Source organism: Alosa pseudoharengus, unplaced genomic scaffold, assembly GCF_046254945.1.
Source record: "Alosa pseudoharengus isolate Yale_2024_CS ecotype anadromous, Long Island Sound unplaced genomic scaffold, YU_APseudo_1.1 YU_APseudo_1.1_scf_12, whole genome shotgun sequence".
NCBI lineage: Eukaryota > Metazoa > Chordata > Actinopteri > Clupeiformes > Clupeidae > Alosa > Alosa pseudoharengus.
Genome location: NW_027468587.1, coordinates 9488021 through 9509799, shown reverse-complemented (window position 1 = coordinate 9509799; position 21779 = coordinate 9488021). Strand labels below are relative to the sequence as shown.

The window sequence follows — 21779 nt, the reverse complement described above, 5'->3', positions numbered from 1 at the left end:
GGATCCTTGACCTCTACCCGAACCTTCTGGTCAGCACCGAGCTGCAGTGGTTTCCTCAGGGACCCGAGATTTATTGCTTCGCCTGACTGATTCCAGGGTCGCACACTCCTTATAACAGGTCCGGCTAGCGGAAGGCACGCGGGGGGCGGGGGGGGGGGGGGGATTGCAGTGGGGCATCTCTAAATTAGTTTTCCCATCTTACCTGTGGAATGTATTAACCCCCACCAAATCCTCGCCGACCTTGAGATCACTCGCTTGTTTTATAAGCCATAGTAGATGCTATTTGCATACTGAAATGAGAATGTCGATCGGTCACAATAGCTTTTTTCTTTGACAATTGCATGGAGTGTCTGTGACTGTGAAAGAAATGAAGATGTAACACTGACTCGTTGACTAATGAATCAGCCTCGGTCACGCCACAGTGCATGCAGCGTGGTGAACACTTGTTTCAGCTGCAAGTAATGAATGATAAAATATTAACCCGTCAGAGCAGCAGTGGGCTTGAACTATTTATGGGGCTTCTTATTAGCACATAGTCATTAGTAATTGATAGATTCTTGTGTGTGCGGCTGCAGGCTCTGTTTGCCCTCTATTAGGGCTGATTTAGTTCTTTTACCAAAAGCAAGTCATTAAGCCAGAGTCCTTCTGAAGGTGTCGACGACGACTGCAGAGCTGATTTGATCTTGGTGGTGTGATGAAAGCTTGTGTTCTGATCAGTTCTTCGGGGATTGATCTGTTGGGTCTTTGATATAGAGGAGCAAGAGCTTGTTTGTGTCTTGTCAGTGTACAGTTTTGAAATTCGCCCCATTCCATAAAAAGGAATCAGTTTCATATTTTTCAATGCCACATGTTGATCACTGTGCAGGAGAAACATATATTCTGTGATTTATTATATGCGCACTCTTAAAACGAATGTGTTGAAAACAACACAACTTGCATTGTTTTTAACATGTCTCTGTGTCCAGATAGGGACAGCACAGTTTGTGTTGTTTCCTTTTTTTATGTTTCCTTTTTTTTATTTGTTACACAATATGTGTTGAAAATAATACAACTTGTGTTGAAAACAACACAAATGTTGTTGTTTTTTAACACATCTCTGTGTCTAGAAAGGGACAACACATTAGTTTAAAGAGTGCATGTACACAGCTTGTTTTTATGTGAGCTGGAAGAGTCCCAGGTTCTTATTAAAAACAAGACATGGAGAACCAGAAGAGGGGCCATGCACCTCTGTCGGGGGTTTGTATGGTAGTGCGGGCTTTGCACGCATCCTTTCACCCCTGCATGTTGCACAACCACCTACCGCTGGGCTGGGGAGATGCGTGAGGGGAATAGTAACGGAGCTGCTGTCTTCCCACCGTGGACTGAATTTCAAGGAACGAACGGACCTGAGTAATGGGACTCATCTGAATGTGCAAATTGCAGCGACTTCGGTATCGTTACATTGCTATTCCAATCAGGCCTGGGTTCATCTGCAATTTTGACCTATTGTGCCAAGCGGACCAAAAAAAAGGCAATGAGAGAGGGCCCAGTGCACGCACGCACACACACATGCACACACACACACACACACACACACACAGGGTATCTCAAGTTGAGAATGCAGCATCATGTCTTGGTTATCTACCTAGACTCAACCACCAAGCCCCCTATCGTCTACCCCTGGCAGTAAAGTCATGACAGATACCTCAGAGACTTTCTTTTATCATAGAATCTCAACGTCAGCTCACCTGTAAATCTAGTAATTTTAATCAGAAGAGAGCAAACATACAGCCCTTTTTTTTGTCCGTGCAGGCAGAGATAAAAACAAAGAAGTGTTTGCAGGCAAGGACCCATAGCAAGCGAGACATACAGTCATGGCTGCTATCTGATCTTGATAACTGTGGATGAAGCCAAACAACCTGGAGCATCCATCTCAGCACGAAGTTTCTAAAAAAACAAAACAAAACAAAAAAAAACTCCACACTGCAAATAGAATCTCTTGCACTTTTTAAATTAAGTTTAATTAAAGCCTGGCAACATGCTTTATGCATTATTTGAATTATTCTAGAGTGTCAATTAAAACTGTCATTAGAAAATATATGAAATGTATCAAATGTTGCCTTTGCTTATGATAAAACTGAATGTCTGAATGAGACTCAAATACTTGACTCAACTAAAACATTCTCTAAAATAGATGATCCATTCATTAATAGGACATCTTAGTGAGAGAGGGAAAGTCTCTCGGATTATTGGCTCTTTTAATCAGCAGCTAAAGATTAAGAAATGAGTCAACCATTGGGAGGTAAACCTCGGCTGGCATTCGTGCTTGTTTGGTGGATATGTGTCACATTGATGGGAGGGTGCGGATATCATATGGGTTTGAATTCTACCTCCCCTCTCCCCTATCTAGCCCTCTCCCTATAATCTCCCTCTCCCTCACCCTGCATATAGCACACTACATCACACCTGTATTTCTCTTGTGCTCATATGGTCATGTGAGCTTTTTCTGTTCCAGTAATCGGAAATTGCTATATGAAATCTGGCTTTTTATTGTTTTTTTAACTATTGCCCTTTTGTGCTTTTATTTACAATTATTCTTTGCTTTTGTTTATGTAAAGCACATTAAAATACCCCTGTGTATTAAATGCACTATATAAATAAACGTACCTTGCTTTGCATGTTAGCTTATGCCAACTACTGTAGCTTAACTGCATTGGTGTGCGCCTTATGCACCTGAGAAGACTGACAGAAAATGGTGTCACATATGATTTTGGACTTTTTGATCCAAAAGTGTGCTTAAAGGTTTAAGGAATATTTTGTTAGTCAGAACACTGTAAATGTATATGATCTGCATCATCAAATAAAATGCCTCTAAAACAAAAAAGAGAGAAATTATACATGCGTTTCTCATGAAAATACAATGGATATCAGTCTTTTTATATAGATCTTTAGAGATGATGTATCAGTCAAGGCCGGTTTTGTACCAGATAGATTTAAACGAGATTCATGAGGTGACCCTAAGTCTTCACAGACATCATAGGTCATTTTGATAATGGTAAATCCTGACAGTGACGGGGGCAGTCTTGTGTTTTAAAGTGCAAGGAAAGGCCACAAGATAAATATGCTTGATGAAGGTGAACCTGGCTGGCATGAAAGGAATGCTTCCCTCTGTGTTTTCCAGCATCCCCGGGTGATAAGAGACCTCCATGAGTCATTCGTTAGCCAGGCGGAATTCATTCAAATGATTGATTTACCTCTGTTTCGGATACACAAGGGGGAAAAAAAACAAAAACATTTTCTTTCACATGCTTGAATTCCAACATCACCACCCCCTTGTTTGATTTGATGGTTTCCTGGCTTGGCAAAGAGTTTGGAGGGCCTGACAGATCCGACAGCAGCAGATTCTTCTCTCTATCTGTTTCTCCATCAGTCATGTCAATGCACTCGCTACAAGTACAAGCCTGTTCTCCCTCCACCTCGCTCTACACCAGATTACAAATGCTGAGGAGACACAGTTGCCAGGAATTTCGATTTCTCTGATATGACCCCTTCCTACGATGCCAGCATGTATAGCAGACGAGGTAATTAATTCACTACCTGGAACCAAAAATAATTTCATGGTATAATAAGTGCCCTTTGACATTTCTGCACAGCAATGTCTTTTATCTTTGAAGCAGCAGTGGAGAAAGCATCACCACTGCAGAGCTGTGCTCCCTTAAACTCTTAAATTCTCTTTTTCAGTTATATTTCACACACATTTTTCCTTAAGGCATGGAACTATGAAAGCCAAAAGAAAATAAGGCTGACGTTGTTTTTCTGTGCTAGAATTGTTCCGTGCCCTGGATCTGCAGTAAACGAGACAGACGACACAGCAGGTTGAGAAAGAGAGTATTAATCTAAATTTAAATAAACAATGCCCAGGGGAAAAAATCACAAGCAGTTTGCTTCATCGTCAGCATCCTGCCACTTTCGGCTTCTCGGCTGAATATCTTTTCCTTGGCCGCTATGAATATCATTGAATTCTAAATTGAACAATTTGGTGTGAGCGTATACCTACTGCTGTGCTTTTACACCATTGCTTTATCTTTGTCATGCTAAATCAGAATCAACTAGGTGAGGAAATGGAAAAGGAGTCCGGTAAGTGAAGAGCAAAAGTTCCCCTCCTTGTTACCGTCAAGTGTTTGTGGAAGAGAATAGAAAATCAACAAATGTGTACTGCCAAACCCACAGAAGCAAGTCAGGCAAGACTCAACTGGTAGTCATGGCTTTACTTATTTCCAACCTCCCTGTGTGTTCCTAAGTAATTAGGGCGAATTTGGTTTATGATTAAAAATGTTCAAAGCATATTTTCAGTGGTTATATCCCTATTAGCTAGAGCAACTGTCCTCTTGTGAACATCATCTCTGGTATACAGAGCTTGCCAATCCGTTTGGTCATAAAAGTCAGATGTAGTTGAAGACAGACTAGAATAATGGAAGAAGTCACCTTTAATTTGTCAGTTGCAGCATCAAACTCAAGGCAATATATTCAGTCATTTGCCATATGTCAAATTATGCCTATAGTGCGCTGTCAGAATGATGATATGGCAGTTGGAATGCGGCCTGCTTTCAGGATATTGTGCCTGTGCCAGAGCTTCTCAGGTTGCTGTTAACATCTATTGAAGACATTCCTAGAATAGCACAGTATCAGCTCATAGAAAGTCCAATAATGTGACATAAGAAAACATCACTTTTTTTTATCCTGTCTTAGAATCTAATTTTACTGATGTTATTGGTGCAAGACACAATGAGACAAAGACACCATTGCTCTAAAATTAGCTCTAAAACACAGACTTAGATAATAAAAAAGCTACAAATACAAAAAAACATGTTTTTCACACATCTAACACCACCCTGGTGAGGTTCTGTAGGCCTGAATTGATTGATCCCAAATAGCATCATTAATTATGTATGATAATTGCTACTTACTGAATCAGTGTTTTGCTCTGACAAAATGTGATTGACGTGTTTGCTCCTTCAAAATCTAATTGACTTAATTCTGAGATGAAAAGCAATTACTGCAATTACTATGAGATCAAATTGTCGATGAAGTTTGAATACTGCAGAGATGCTTCTGCATGTTTTCAGTTATTTTCATCCCTTCCAGTGTCTTGAGTATAAACTTAAACGCTGATGGTGTGCATGGTGTCTAAGTGGACAGACAAGCACAACCAATCACTGATATTGTTTTAAACCTTTTGTTTATAAACACGGGTCATACTGGAATGCCCATTATCTCATTGTCTCCAATAGTTGTGTTCATATTATTTATCCTAAAATATAACAGCAGTTTGCCACTAAACTCCCATGCATTTGATCAGTTTGATCAGTCTTCCTTCATCTCCCTGACCCATATAGTATATGTGCACTTGCACATATACTGTACTGGCTGACTAAAATAAATTAACTATCGGACTGTATATCCATCAAATCTTTTTATGGTAAATATTTTAGGCTTATTTGAATACTACCTCTAAAATTCAGAAAGAAAGAAAGAAAGAAAGAGAAAGAAAGAAAGAAAGAGATAGATAGAGAGAGAGAGAGAGAGAGAGAGAGAGAGAGAGAGAGAGAGAGATGAATAAGGGGAGGGAGGGAGGACATAAGGAATGTTGGACCGAAAGTTGAGGAGGAGAGGCCCAGGCTTTGATCGCTGGCCCGTAGTGGCCGCTGTGTAGAGATATGGCTGAACAGCTTCCGAGGAACGTCGCCTGAAATTCCTTCTTGCCTGCGCTCCAATCCTGTCCTGTAAAATCACTTCTAGTCACTGAGATGCCGGCAGCTGTGAAAACAATTCTGAAGACGGGGCCTTTGGAGCTACGGCTGCAGCATTTCTCTCTGGCCTACTGGGTCCTAATATCTTAAGCACTGTCTAAGTGGCGCGTTCCAAGCAAACCTGAGATGCACTCATCTGTTGGTAATGAGAAGTCTCCCAGACTCAAATTTAGCATTCTATATAAGAATGACTATAGTGTTAAAATGGAAGATTTGCTTCTTTTTACACAAACATATAGGTCTAATTAGTATAATAAGATGCTATTTGCGATATAAAAAAGGCAAAGCATTGTTATGTAACATGTGCTATTTCATTGGGAAAAATGCATTTTAAAACAAGTTTCTTCATAACATGAGCCTTATTCTTAAGCCTGGCAAAGCACACATCTTATGTGAGTTTTTTCATAGATTAATCAGAGATCAAAGTTAACTTGGACTCACATGCGGAGTAAACAGGCATCACTAGATTTCTCATTTGCAATCATGTGTAGGTCTATTCCTTTCAAATTCAGTCTGGACAGCTTCATCAAAGGCATTTGGAGATTGGATTGTGAATGTTTGGCCTACATGTGATGACAGTTAAACTATTTCAAATCAGTTCATGGCAGGTCATAGGCAGGTTCATATGCAGTCATATTTTTTAAACTTTAATGTAAATGATAAAATAATTAGCCCTAAGCCTATGAAAAAAATCATGCTCATATATTATAGAAGTCAGTGTTCAATCGTGGTGCATTGTTGCTTTAAATCACATGTGACCAGCGGTGATTGTGAATGGGTGCAGCGGAAACCCCGCCTTTTACGGATATGACGAAAACCAATGGCAAAGCCTGATACGCCAAGGAAGAACGTCATTTCAGTAGCCGTCGTGTGGGGATTGGAATGCCAGAGTGAAACAATCGGAGCAAGCAGACAGACTCTCCAAATTAGTCTTTGGAGTCGAGATTGTCCCTGTCAAATACTATATCTTGTCATTGCCTAATAATTTGCGTGTCAAACAACGGATTTTGACGTCTTATGTGACTGTAAGATTCTTTACTTTTAACAGACATAGAGCCTAACGCGAGGAGTAGGAATGGAACTAAAGGTGCGTTTGTCTAGATAAAGGGGATATGATAAGATGTTTAGAAATGCAGGGATTTGTCCGGCTAGATCATTGTAGTTAGTCCAACCTGGCCGCCTTTGCGAAAGCTAACTTGGAGCACTGGGCTGAACATGACCTGGATAGTAAACTCTACAGCTATTGCAGTTAGAAATGCGTTGAAGTCTTGACTGATTTGTTTAAGTTTCCTTTAATCTGCTACTGTGGTAGCCCACTGGGCAGCAACTCTTCACGATAGCTAGTGAGAGTAGCCTACTGGTGTAACGTTAGCTACCATTGCAACTCACCAGGTGAGTGAAATGGAACGTCAGTACTCAACACGTATTACTTGTAAACATTTTGGGGGACAGTCAGGATTACCTTGACTTGCAAGCCTATGAAGATTGTCTAACTGCACGCAGCTAGATACAACAAAGAACAAACCGAGGAGCGAAGGTGTAGATGATCCACAGAAGTCGCCCACATGCGCTGGATTTTGGAACGGAATAAGAAGGTGGAAGACGTGAAATCAAAATCCTTGCAGCCTGGTGGAAGATGGCGGAGCTCTGTAGTTGGAGGTGGTGAGAGAGAAACTTCAGGGCGCTTTGGATTCATTAGTGCACACCGTGACCCGGATCAAAGGACCCATGCAAGCCAAAAAACGGTATTTAATTCTATTCTCTGCCTGCGCATGTGTCGTTTTACTGTTTTACTTTGGAGTGGTGCAGCTCCCGGCTTCCAGGAGAAACCAGAACCGGCGTGATGATCGCAGCCGCAGTGGATATCATGCGAGTCCGCACTGGCCTCACTTTTCGGACCCGCTGCAGCCTTTCATTCCTTGGGATCAGTCGGAGACCGAGGACTACAACGTTCACATATCGCCAAGGCAGAAGAGAGATGCCAATTCCGGGGTGTACAGGGGCAGACGGTGTCGAATGGACTCCTGCTTTGATTTTTCTCTTTGTAAAAAGAATGGCTTTAAAGTTTACGTTTACCCGCAGCAAAAGGGTGAGAAAATCTCAGAAAGTTACCAAAACATTCTCTCTTCCATTGAAGGATCCCGGTTCTACACATCGGACCCTGGGCAAGCTTGCTTATTTGTTTTGAACTTGGACACCTTGGATAGGGACCAGCTGTCTCCTCAGTATGTGCACAACCTGAAATCAAAGATCCAAAACTTGCATATTTGGAATAATGGTCGGAACCATCTTATATTTAACTTGTACTCGGGGACATGGCCGGACTACACAGAGGATTTGGGTTTCGATATTGGTGAGGCCATGCTTGCCAAGGCAAGCATAAGCACCGAGAACTTCAGGCCCAACTTCGACGTGTCCATTCCTCTGTTCTCTAAAGATCACCCAAGGACCGGTGGGGATAGGGGCTATTTAAAGTACAATAACATACCTCCTTTGAGGAAATATGTGCTGGTGTTTAAGGGTAAAAGGTACCTCACAGGCATAGGCTCGGACACCAGGAATGCCCTGTATCATGTCCACAACTCTGAGGATGTGGTGCTTCTCACCACATGCAAACATGGCAAAGACTGGCAGAAGCACAAAGATGCACGCTGTGACAAGGACAACGCAGAGTATGACAAGTAAGTGAAAGTCTTGTAACACCAACCACCACTGGTGACCTGTGAAGTTGCTATGGCCATTTCTTCTCTATATCAGTCTTACTACCAATGGAGCAGATGCCACCCATAGCACATGATTGGCCTCAGTAAAGTGACTCATGGTTTATTTGTGGGTGTGTACGTATGTATGTATTTGTGTGACAGTCTAATGTTAGCGTCTCTGCATAGCCTCTACTCTGATCATTTCACTGTCAAAAAGGGCTGGGTAACCCAGGGCCTTGTCTCCAAGCGCTATATGACCAACTGCCAAGTGCAGACACAAGACACTAAGGGAAGTTTACTGTAATGTGATTTGGAAGATGGAAACTAGTGGCACTGTCGGGGCATGTAATTCCACCTCAAATGAATGAAACTCATTCACTTTCAGGAAGCCCTTTCTAGAGAAAACAGTTCAAGTCCCGTGTTTTAAAGGTTGTGGTGTTCTGGCCAACTTGTTGCAGTAAACATCAGTTATCCATGCTTTTAAAAAGCTGAACTCTTGTCTAAATTTTGGGGGCAACAAACCATGACCCTTTCATCAATACTCTCAGATTACAGTTGTCTAATCCAAAATTTGTGGTGGTGTTTACCTCATCATCATTGTCATCATCATCGTCATCATCATGACCTCACTGACCTCTGTGTTCTTGCCTGCGTGCTCACGAGGTGAATTGCCTTTGCTGTGGGGTTTGATATAAAAGGATTGAGAAGAATAGCTATTAGGGGGATTAGGGGGCCAGGGGAAAGCGGTGATAGAAACTCCATGAACTTGTTTGTAGCTGTGACGTCAGTGCTGAAGAAGACATGTGTATGTTTTGCATGATTTGGAATCTGTTGGTCGCTGGGTAATTTGTTGCTCTCACACATACAACTTTCTGTGGTCCACAAACTGTAACTTTCTGCCTTCTGGCATCAGGTGATGTACGGTTGTTAGGCTGTGACCCACTCAGTTGGCATGAGAGTTCTATCTAAAAAAAAAAATTGTTCAGTCCTCAGGGGGGAAATTAAGCTCTCATGTTTAAAGCCATGGGTCAAATATTTTCCGTATTTGAGGGAAATGGGCTAAAGTGACATTGAAGTGCATGTTGGGAGTGATGACATTGGATTAAAGCAAAGGCCATGGTGCACATTGATTTAGTTCAGGGGTACCTGGACATGCCTCCACTGCGGGAACCCCCCCAATCCCCTCATCCGTCTCCTTTTTGGAAGCGGACGTAGTGACAGGCCAGGGTGGGTGAGAGAGGGCCGGCACCCCCCCCCCCCAAATGCATCGGCCGTCTCGTGTTTCCACCGACTGAGTTCAGTGGCCCGGGGGCCGCATGCCTGTTGTCACTGGCGACTGCGGGGCGCTGTGTGTGTTGCACAGGAGCTCTGCGAGGGATTAGACGGAACAAAGGTCCTGGTGCCAGCGGGGGGAAAGGAGGCCTAACGAGGCCTTCCCCCTGTTTGCACAGGCATTTCCCAGACCCTGCCACAGTGCCCCTCGCTGCGCCGGTGTCCTGCGTGAACTTTTGCGGCGCGCTGGCTTGACCTTTTGACCTCTCCGTCTGCCCTTTGCACATGACGAGAGAGAAGCCTGCGAGTCATGGGAGACATTGCGTGCCATCGTCATGGTGATGCGGTTTGGTGTTTTTGGCTGTTTTGGTGTTTGGCAGGGTTCCTGTGCTGTGTGACCTGGGGTTACCAGATTTGTTATTAATTTTTTCCCCCTTCAGTACAAAGACGGATCTGTGCAGAGGGACCAGCCAGTTGCCACAAGGCATCATGGTTGTTCTGGAAATCCAGGGTTTCCATGGGGCTCACTAGAAAGCTGATGATTCATAAGCCAACTTCTTGAGCAATGTTGCTGGGTAGTGTTACAGAGTATTGTTGTTTGGGTACGTTCCTATTGAAATTGGGCATCTTTTTTTTTCCCTGTAATCATCCGTAAGCAAATCATCATAATCAACCAATCAGAACACATGTGACTGATCAGGTGGTTGCCCAGCAACATGGCTCAAAAAACTTCATAAGTATCATGCTAGAACTGTGAATCAAATGACTGGTTGCAGGAAGTCAGCACTTTGGATTGGAATTTGCTGGACAGTAGTGAGGGTCCATTTAGGCCAGCTCAGAATAAGTAAAAATGGCGTCAGTAGACCTACACCTTGCTTGTGCCGAACAGAGGTGCTCAAGTGACAACCTGAAATTTAGAGGAAAAAGGAAAGGCTGTAATTTGCTGTGTGTGAGCTGCAGAGCTTTGCAGAAGCAGCAGTGTGTCTTCAAAGGCAGAGATTCCAGTGTTTGTTCTTGGATGCTGACCCTGTTTGTCTGTATGGTGGGTAGAAGTGTGTGCGTGGGGGTCTGTGTGTGTGTGGGATGTGTGCGTGTGTGGGATGTGTGCGTGTGGGTTGGTGAGTGGGTGAGGCTATTTTATGATCCTGTCTGAGTATGCAGCAGAATCTTTTCTTTTCTAATGCTCTTCTGCCCCGTCCTCCCTCCTCTCCCCATTCCTCTAAAGTGCAGGAGATATGCACTCTTGCTTCTTCCCACTTTTATCTTCAGACAACTCTGTGTTTATGCTCCTGCAGACAGGCAGCAATAGCTGTTTTTGTAAGTGGATGTTTCTACCAAGAGCTGAAAAATATATCCCATTGCTTTATAGTTTCGGTGTGCTGGAGAATAATACATTGACAAAAGATGACGCAGGTGTGCCAGTTGAGGAACACGGCCCAAATGCACTCACATCATGGCTTTACAAGCTATGGGACCAGAGTTCTGCTCTCGTTCTCCACCTGATTGGTTGCAGGAAGTTGTTAAACATGACATGCTTGTGGCTTTTGAGAGTAATGAATTAATTATCAGCAGTATTTTAATCATGTTTTCTTCTCCTTTATGTCACACTGAATTTTAAACTCTGTTCGTGCCTAATTTATGCTTCCACCACTGCTATCTCCTCACCCACGTCCCTGGACCGCGTTTGCAATGCTGCATATTCATTAAGGGAAATTTCCAAAGGACATTAACTGGTGCAATCAGAATTAAGGCAGCTCAGCTGACCATTGAAAAGCAGCCCAGATTTGAGTTGATTCTGTCGACTGACCACAATGGGAGCTGCAAAATGCCAGTGTGGGGCAGTGATGGGCGAACTTACAAACGAGTGGCTCGGGGAGACAATGGAGTGAAGCAGAGCTCACACACACACACACACACACTGCTTTGTGTCTGATCCAAGGATGTGCTGTTGTGTCTGCTTTGTGCATGCGTTTCATTTTCAGTCTGCGCTTCACCCCTGGTTAGCGTTGATGTGCTAGCTTTTGACTTGTTTTGACTGTCGAGACAGCAGCTGAACAGGTCAGCAGCATTGCCTTGTACGGTAAGCGGTAAAATAGAGGAGTGAAGGGAGGAGATGACTGCATTTATTTGGAAGGAGGAACAACTGATGAGTGGCAGGCAGTAAAATTGCTCTTTAATGTTTTTTGATCCTTTCTAACCTAGTTTCCATTTGTCCAAGACCGCTTTACTTTGATTCATTTATCACTCTCTTATATTTTTTGTCACACAAAAATTTGTATAGGCTCTTGAAGATCAGCCAAAATATATATTGTGGCTAAATGTCGCTGAAGAATTGCATCAGAATGAATTGATGGCATTGACTTGATTTAATAACGATAAGCTACACACTTTAATGTCGAATCAAAACATAAACATTGCCCCTGAAGAGCAAGTGGCTTATTAGCTGGCATAGGCCAGCCTTCTGTCTTTCCACAGATCTGCACTTTATAGTGGTGGTGGCATGCTTCTACAAAGACTGTAACTGGGTCATGTAGCCAATTCAAATGAACTTGAGATACATTAGTAATTCTATTTCAATTTTTGTGCAGTTGCTGAAGTGTGCCAATTATTTGTACCCTGAATATGCTGGTCAAAGACATTGGTGTCTTATGCTGCAGCCTAAACTTTTTATCTTAATTTGTTTTCTCAGTAGACAGCCCATGCAGCACTTGGTTAAGAGCTGCAAGTGGTGTGCGGCCGGTCACCGTGTAAGTCATTGCCTGTTGCATTATGTAACGGTGGATTTGCACTTGAGTTTGGCCTATTAACGAGCCTAATCACATTAACTGCTCCCCAATCCTTTGCGATGAGGTTTCCTAACCAGCACACAGAGTTAACTGGCCTTGCTTTGACTTTGTGGCCATGAGAATACTAAGTGCTGCAAAGCTTTAGCTGTCTATCGGATAACAAACACTAGATGAAGAAGGCAAAATGTAAATATTATAAAGGGAGAATGTAGTGGATCTCCACAATAGTTGGATAAGCTGAATCTGTAGAGGCATGGGCTAGACAGTGCAGTCTGTGGTTTAACTAGGTGGAAGTAATTGTTTTTTTCCCCTCTCCACAACCCATTGTGTGTTGAAATCCCCCTTTGCTCTGTCACTAACAACAAGGAAGTTGTGATGGTCCACATTCAGGCTCTGAAAACATCAGCCGCCCTAAAACTAACAGCCTCTCCTCCCAAAGCGCAAGTGCAAAACATCTTGCATACCTGGTGGTGTTCTGTGATTGGATTGTGAGATTACAGATCGAAAGGCAATCAGTGGCCAGATCTATCTTCATTTTTAAAAGCCCAAGTTACAACGCTATAATGTGTCATGGATGGGTGATCTGAGCTAGTCTGCAAGTTACTTATGGCCACCTTACACCAAACAACTTTGACAAGATTTGGGTAAGCGTTTTGAAAGATTGTAGTCTTTTATCTAATGCCCCTCATTCAAGCTTTACTCAAAAGACTCCAATCTTTCAAGAATCTTTCCCAAATCTTGTCAAAGTTGTTTGGTGTAAGGAGGCCATTAGTCGAAACATCACCTAAAATAATTGCCAGTAGAACAGTAATGTTGGCAACATGGACATAACCACATATGCGCTAGCCTTAAATCACTTTAACTTGTGTTTGGCCAGAAACCCAAATCCGTATATGTCTGGCCAGGGTGTTCCACACTTTAGTCTGAATCGAGATCATCATCAAGCTGATCTCTCTCTGATCAGTATGTTGTCTTAGTTGTGTGCAGAGAACCCTGAGAAAATGAGGATTTGTCCATCCCTCACTGCCTCATTATCAGAGCCATACCACGCTGACTCAGGTACTCTCCTGGGTATAGGCCTAGCGAAAGCTTGAAAGCACAACACTCTTTACGAATGCAGCATTCGTAAATCCTGCTGTGGACACTCAAAGAGGCAGGTGTTTGTTTATCTTGGTTTCAACATGTTAGAGCCCCCCCCCCCCACACACACACACACACACAAACACACCCACCTCCCGCCTCTGCTATGCTAGGCTATGTTTTCAGCCTTCAGTCACAGATACAAGTCGATTTGGATTTCTGTTTCAAGCCTGAGCCCATGCCAGAGAATTCTCGTTTGGAAATTCCCGCATGGCCCCTCGACGGCTCCGAGCTTCAGAGTGGGCTCCATCTCATTTAGCTTCCGGCAGATTCACGCTCCCTCCCTGGAAAACCGAACACTCCTGCGCCTCTTGAGCTGGACTAGTCTGCATTGGACCCGATGGCCGGGGGCATTTTGCAATCACACGTTTTAAACCAGTGGAGCAACTCTCATTCATTCAGTATTTCTAAAGCTAAACCTTTAGGGGTGGAGGGAAAGAAAATCATTTGAGTAAGGCCTCTCGTTTGGAATGCACAAGCAATGAATTGCACTGCATGCGGAGGAGGCTAATGAAAACACTACTACTAAAGATGAGTCTGGTTTCCCAGCGCTCGCTGAGTGAATTTGTGATGATGTTATCTCTGTGCTCTGTGTTCATCTTCTCTCAGTAATGAGGTAACCACAGGGAAACTGCCCGACTTCCCATGGTGTTTGGCAATGGGCTTTCTTATCATCATTATGCTGTTGCTAATTAGGTATGTTACATACAGGGAAACGGTTTCACAAGGATTCTTGTAAAAATGTAACAGTGACTGGTTGCTAGGTGCATTACTCAAGCACATAAAATTAGTTACCCACCGTTTAACTTTAGCACTGGAGTTAAAGGGACTGTTGTCATACTTTAAAGTGTTGTGTTGTATAAATAACCTCAGGTTCCACATGATTGGATTGCACCTTGAGGAAGAACTGCGTTGGTGTGTGTATTTAGTTGTGTGCGTTAACAGATGTTGCTATGTGTTTCATAACTGCCCACCGTTTCAACTGTATGGCCAATGGTAAAGAATTAGCTTGAAAGGCCCCACTATTCAAACTAAGATAGTGAATCCATAAGATTGTTAATCAGACTCAACTCGTCTTGACATTTGTTTTAGTCAAGGTGTGAATGCAGCGGATCCTTAGTTTGCGGATCTTGGGGCTTATGTGTTTGTGTAGTTCTACCATTGAAGTAATGGGACCCAAGAGCCGTGAATCTGGAAACCAGATGGCTGGAGCCGTGGGAAGGGTGGGAAAGCACCAGCCTTGGCGTGCCGTCCCCTCCGAGTGACAGCGGGATGTGAGGAGGAAGTCGGAAGAGTTTGCCCAATAAACAACTTCGTAATTCCCAATAAATCCGTCAGTCCCTATGTTCTCTCTGCGTTCACCGGAAGATGTGATCTCGTGGTCTTGTGATGTGGCGGAGTTTATATTTAGCGGTTCTGCAGAGAGAGGGGTGCACAGGCCTCGGGGTGGGGTGTAGCCTTTCACTGTACATGTGCCCACTGGAAATGAATTCCTTGACCTTGATGTGCATGGCGCCAGGTTCTGCCAACTGAGCCACTCGCAGGTTGCCAGATCATGAGGGGGTGGAATTTACTCTCAAAACAGAGCTGGTGTTTACCTGTTACTGATGCCATTGTGGTCAGTTGGTGCCAGACGATTTGCAATCCAGTCTTACGAGTTTGGACGCGGTCGGGTGCGGCGGGAGCACTGGTGTGCAGTAAAGCTGTTTAAAAACTGATGAGGGGATTCCAAAGTGTCTGTCGTTTCATCCGAAGCAGCATGTTGTTGGAACAGTTCACTGGAACTGTTCATTAAAACCTAAACCATATAGACTCTCTCGCCGTCTGTTTCTGACTGAGTGGAGCGGGAGGTAACCAAGCATGGCAGGCGGCGCAGGTTCGCCCTGGCAATGGGGAAGGCAGCGGGTGGACAGCAGGCAGTTAACATGCGGGACACGACGTCGGAGCAGCACGTTAAACAGCCACGGCGGCTCCAGTCACGAGTTTGCTCAGGGTCCGGTAGAGTTTAAACCTCTAGACTAGAGGATGGGAGAGCCATTATTGTTTTGCTTTGGATGTGTCAGCTCCTGTGACTGTCACACTGTGTTAGCAAAGTCTTTAATATGGATAAATATAGGGTATTCAGGATTGTACATATCGTATGTAATAAAACTATATTCACTTTGGGAGTGACTGACAAGATATTACTTATCAGTTTGTTTCAACTGATACAAAGAGGTGTGTGTGTGAGCGCGTGTGTCTGTGTGTGCGCGCGTGTTTATGTTCAGCTTATGGCATGCCTTTCCTTTACTCCACTGTCTTACTTTCACTGCTCCCCACAATTACCCAGCGCTAGCTGTGAGCAGCGGGTGGAACGAGAGCTGGTGACGGCCTGGCTCTCCTCTCACTACAGCTTAGCCAGCGCCTGGGATTAAATCCACCGCTATAAATACATCTCGCGAGCTCACGTCAGCTTGCCTTCACGCCGTACAGCTCCTGTCTGTGTCTCTCTCTCTCTCTCTCTCTCTCTCTCTCTCTCTCTCTCTCTCTCTCTCTCTCTCCATCCATCTCTGTTTTTCTCTTGCTTTCTCTCTTCAGCTCTCCTCAGTGGCAGCGGCTCTTTAATTAGGAACACGCTGTGCGCTCTCGGTTTTGGGCCTGGCATTTGATCCCCGCTGGCTCCTACCGATTGCCTCTCCTTTTCTTCTTGGCTGCGAGCGCAGAAGCGGAGACCAGGGGCTTGTCGCGGATACGGCCCAGGAAGTGGAACCTGAAGGCGTTGACGCTGAGCATTTGCTCAGCCAAAGGCGTGTTGGAGGTTCACCACACACAAGTGTGTAGTGTACACCTACACACACACACACACGTCTCACGACGCACGACTCCACCCTCAAGCTGGCCACAGTCAGCAAACAGTAGACCCAATGCCAATAGGTGTTATTACATTCCTGACGATGATTAATAAAGGTGTTCTTAAGCCACATGTTACGATGCAAGGGCATGGCATGATGATGGTGGAACAGTGGGAGTCCCAGACCAACACAGGATGGATCTCATCAGACAACATGTCTGCGCCATCCTTGTTTTTCTCTCCAGAAATGGCTCTAGTCGACATTTAGATAAATTACAGGCCAAGCAGATGTTTCCTAATAAAAAAAAAAAAATTCATCTCCTGTTCTCACAACGTTTGGACTTCCCCTATGCCTATGGCTCTGTGCTGCTGTGCTGAAACCCTTCACTTCCACAATGTTTAGGTAGCAAACGGGCTGTCGATATAAGGGTTTAATTAAATGAAATAACCTAGCCTTGCCTTGTCATGGGGTCAAGTCTTCTGGTCCACTGCAAATTAGTTGCATAACGGTAAGTTATGTAAACATTGTCAACTATCCTAGGTTTTATATTGAAGAAGGCTGGCCTAGAATTTAATTACCAACCCGAAACATGGATGCTTGATCAGCATTTTCTGCAGTAATCTGGAAATTTGTTTCCTTCGAACACTTTCAACGTGCCCACACGCTGCATCCCTCTTGCCAAAGATGATGTTTACCAAGCATTGCTGGACGAGATGAGCCTCTCTCCACAAGATCATGCCAGTTCAGATCTATTTATGGACTTGGTTAGTGCTTTGATAATCTCTCTGCTACATTCTACACGGTCATAAACACATGCAGCTTGATATTGTACTGACCTGAGTGGCTATAGTGGTAGAATTGAGTTATGGTTTATGTTGACTGGAGTTAAAGGTACAGTCAGGGATTGTGCATAAAGTCATGTTTGTTTGTGTTGTGTTTGTTTGTATTTAAATTTATTAGCAGACACTTTTGTGCAAAAATTTTATGCAAACACTTTGCACTGACTGTACATTTTAACTCCAAGGTCCAAACTAAACATGCCAGATGAATCTCAATCTCCTACCCACTATAGTCCACTCAGGTTTGTTTGGGGGGACAGGCTGCCCCCACTTTGTTTATGTCCAGGTAGCAGTAGTGAGGAGAGGATTGCAGAATATGACAAAAAATGTAATGGGCTTTAAAAAATCCCTGACTGGACCTTTAATAATAGAATTTTTAGAACTAGTTATGATCCTTGCCTTGCAAATATCCTCCCTTTTTGTCATTTTAGGCATCTTTTTCTTATATATATATAACAGCTAATAAGGAATTTAAGCAAAAAAACAAACAAAAACATGAATGCTCTGCAAAAGCCTGGACTAATTTGTAGTTGTGGAATGATTTATCCTGTTTGGAACATCTCAGTCGTTTCACAGCCCTGGAATATCCATCAGTGTAATTGATTCAAAGGTCAAGCAAGGAGAGCGGCAAAGGCATGTTGTTGTGGCATGTTAGCTTTTAGAACAATTTATCCTATGGCTTAAGAAGGTTTATGGATGGGGAATTAAACAGGCTTCTCAGAATCAATTGTTCAGCTGCCTGATATTACGTCTGGCATGTCTTGAGAAAATATGATCTGTCAATGCCTTGACCTTGGCTTTCTTTATAATGGGGTCCTATCCTTTACACTCATGATTCAGAAAGCTGCATCTCAGCCGTGCGTGCCATGGGATCCCCAACCTGTTCTCCCTGCGCTCTCATTGTTGAAATAATGCCACTGGTTTGGAATTGTTATCTGGAATTCTGCTCGAGACATGGCTGAAGGAAAGGGAGCACTAGGGACTTTTCTTCCTGAACCTGTTCACAGCAGGTACCGCGTGGGTATGTCTTTTTTTCCCCTCTCCTGCCACCTTGGGAATGGGGGAAGTTGGCAAAGCCTCTTAGAGCCACGCTTCACAGCACAGAATGATCTTGGTCTGATGCAACAAGAACAGGATGCTAAGAAGGATGCCTAAGAGTGGTTTACACAGTCCTCCCACGCCACACACGTGTCGGGATCGGGAATCGACTGAGGCTCCAACCAGGCCTGGACATGCCTGATGAAGAATGGGTGCTCTGAAGAGGCCTGGGTAAGCAAAGCAAAAAGGTCAGTGCCTCTTGCGTCACCTAAACGCTCGGCCTCACAATAGGCATTAAGCCTCCACTGAGTTAAGTGCTGAGTGGAGAGTTGTCAGTAATGCTTTGCCATTACCAGCCGGGTTTCAGCTGTTTGGTGACTTTGTTCTCTTTCTGGCTGAACTGAGGTCATTCTCTACTCTATGTATTGCCTGGTTTTGTTGGTTTAACCTTTTGAAGCATAACGAATAATGAGTTTATGAGTTAAAAATGAGAATAAAGAATTGCACATCTGATATGTACACAATTCTGCCATCTATTTCTGTTCATTTGTATGGATGCCTTTGGTGGAACATAGAGACGGCAAATTGTGATTTAGAATTTAGAATTCTAATGAAAAGAACTTATGATCTTGAGTCCCAAAACTTTATTCATATCAGTGTGTACTGTTAAGAAGCTGAGTATACCTTTGTCTGCCTCAGGATTCCATGTCCGGTCATCCAATGGTTTAAACCCCATCCACTCTAATTTCAGTGAGCTTTGGTTTGGAGATATTAGCTGCTTTCAGACATGTCCTCCGTGCTACATGCGGATCTTTGTCAAAGGGATGTCCGACCCTCCGGGTGATTCAGATATGATGATTACATGCGGACATTATGCAGTCATATGTGTGAACGCCACTGGCGCACATGAACAGAATTTCCACGTGGTTGAACAGGTGGAATGTTGTTGAACACGCACGTGAACAGAGTTTCTGCATGTTCTTCGCTTTGTTCAGACATGAGCTCATTTACATAATGTGCGTCGGAAATACTAAGAGGGGAGTAGTGTAACAGCCGGCTATGATCGGAGTTCCAAATGTCCGGTTATGTTGTTATATGACTCAACCGCTTGATATCCGCAGAACAAGCGGACTTACACCCATGTCTGAAATCCGCTATCGCTGTGAAATGCATGGGGCGCATGCTCTTCATCCATCAGAGCGACTGAGAAAAGAGCCTATCAGCACCTCTCTCTCTCATGTCTCTTATTGGATAGCAGCTCCTTAACATTTAGATCGGCTCAGTTTTGGTTCAGTTCCTCAAATATTCCCTTTTTTTCTCTGAATCGAGCCTCGTCTATTTATGTTTTCTTTTGTCTAATTGGACACCCTCTAGCTCAAGGTCCTCACTGAGACTGTGGAATGTGAAACGCATCAGCTCCTTGCGTTTCCCAGAAGTCTTGCCGCGGCCTGGTGCCCACGTCTCCCATTGATTTTTCTCTCATTTTTCATGGTGGGGATTTATTGGGAGGCGGGGGGGGGGTTTTGGGTTGTGGCTGGAGGTATATAGGAAGTGCAAGGGGTCTTAACAGCTGGGTTCAAAGGGCCAGTCATTCATCAGTCGTGGAAGTAGTAAATCTCGAGGCCAGAAACCCGATACACGCACAAGGCTAAAACGAGACATCAAGAGTTTCAAAGGGCACCACAAGCCTTTTGGTTTTGTTTTGGTATTCCTCTTATGTGTGGATCCTCAATTCATTACAAACAGCTGCACTGAGCCTCTTGTAAAGCCTCAAGATTTGCCCGACGATACTCGGGGCTTATTTTTCCAATGTCTATATTGACTGTTCGCCAGGGATATAACATTCATTACCCGTTTGTGTTGGATTCTGGTGTAATCTGAGTACTTCTGTGCATTCAAATGCATCATTGTTGTCATTAATGCAGTCCTAGGGAAAAAAAATAAATAATTTTTGAGGTGAATTAAAGGTAACAATCTTAAATAATGCAACTAGGCAAACCATGTGTAAGCGTTTGCTCTCCTGGCTTCCCCGCTAAAGATCCATTCATTCAAAATAGGGAAGCGCTCTAATCATATCTATTCACTCTTGATATCCTTCAAGGTTTAACAGTTGCTCGCGGTCGCTGCGACCTGTCAGTCCTCCTTCGCCCGACTTTGCAGCGTTCAGCTGAATTATTCACCCTCAGTGCTGGATGGGCACTGAGGCGTTTTGTGTTGTGTGGTTTTTGGGGGCCGCTGATAAAGTAGCTTTGGACTCGGTGTGTTCTCCTCTTTCTGGGTGGAACGCATGCAGTATTGGTAACGAACGGCTGTAGAGTCGACCGTAGGATGAGGACACCAGCCATTGTCCCGTTTTGTTTTGCTGAGCCTCTCCCCAGCGCAGCCTGGCAGGATGATGTATGTGTGGTCCTTGGCAGGTCCGCACAGGTGATGGCACGCTCCCAGGGAAGTTGGGAGGTGATATTTCCAAGTGTGCACAGAGTGGCGTGATGATCCTGTGGCGTGGCGTGCCTCACGAATCATCTGCCTGAGCCTGTGCGTGACCAGTATGTGGTATCCCCCCCACCCCCCAACCCTGTCCACCACTGCTAAAACTCAACTGTGAAGCTCTGCTATCTTGCTTCCTCGCTGTGACAAGGCTTTTTGGAATTATCCCTCGTGTACAATGAAATATGTTTCAAACGCTACAAGGAGAATTAAAGCAGAGCTAAGACCACAGGCACATCCCGAGTTTATGTATCTATTTTGTACATTCATAATCCGTCGGTGGCCCCATGCACTCTGCCTGCCTCTCACTGCCTCTGGACTGGCTTGGGCAAGAGGGATTACATGGGTCAATGTTAATCGGCCCTGGGGTAGTACTCTGCCCGTAAGTGTTCAAGGCTAACTGCTGCATCTGCCCACCTACAGTACCACTGAGTGCTGAAGTGCTGTAGCATGACTCACGCCAAGAATGCTGGGATGTTAATGATATCCGTCTTCTCCGAGCACATCTCCTGTTCCCCAGTCGAGTTTAATCCTTAGACGTGAAGTCATATGCTTATTATTTATCTGTTTGTTTGTTTGTTTGTTTGTTTGTTTATTTATTTATTTATTTATTTATTTATTTATTTATTTATTTACTTTGCCTAAATTATTTATTTGTTAGCTAGGTTTAGCTCTCCCCAGGTTTTAAAAAAAATGCATTATTATTTATTAATTATGAGAAACTTTTTTCCATACCTGATTGCGTGATTTTTATTTATTTTTTAATTTTTTTAAGAAAACTGTTTGACTTGACCGCATCTATGATGAAACCCTTCAAGTTCAACAACACCATACTTTACCTAGTAACTAGAGACCTTTTCTTTTATCTTTTTGTTTAAATGTTGCTAATTACTCT

At 43.8% G+C, this 21779-nt stretch overlaps 1 protein-coding gene across 1 annotated transcript in view; it reads left to right on the top strand.

The window, feature by feature from the left end:
- The first annotated feature begins 6670 nt into the window (after nt 1-6670).
- LOC143118898 (exostosin-1a) overlaps nt 6671-21779 on the top strand; it is a 40415-nt gene continuing 25306 nt past the window's right edge. Inside the window, exon 1 of the mRNA XM_076280034.1 lies at nt 6671-8470. Coding sequence (XP_076136149.1) covers nt 7518-8470 — 953 coding nt within the window. The 5' untranslated portion in view covers nt 6671-7517. The remainder of the gene's footprint in view (nt 8471-21779) is intronic.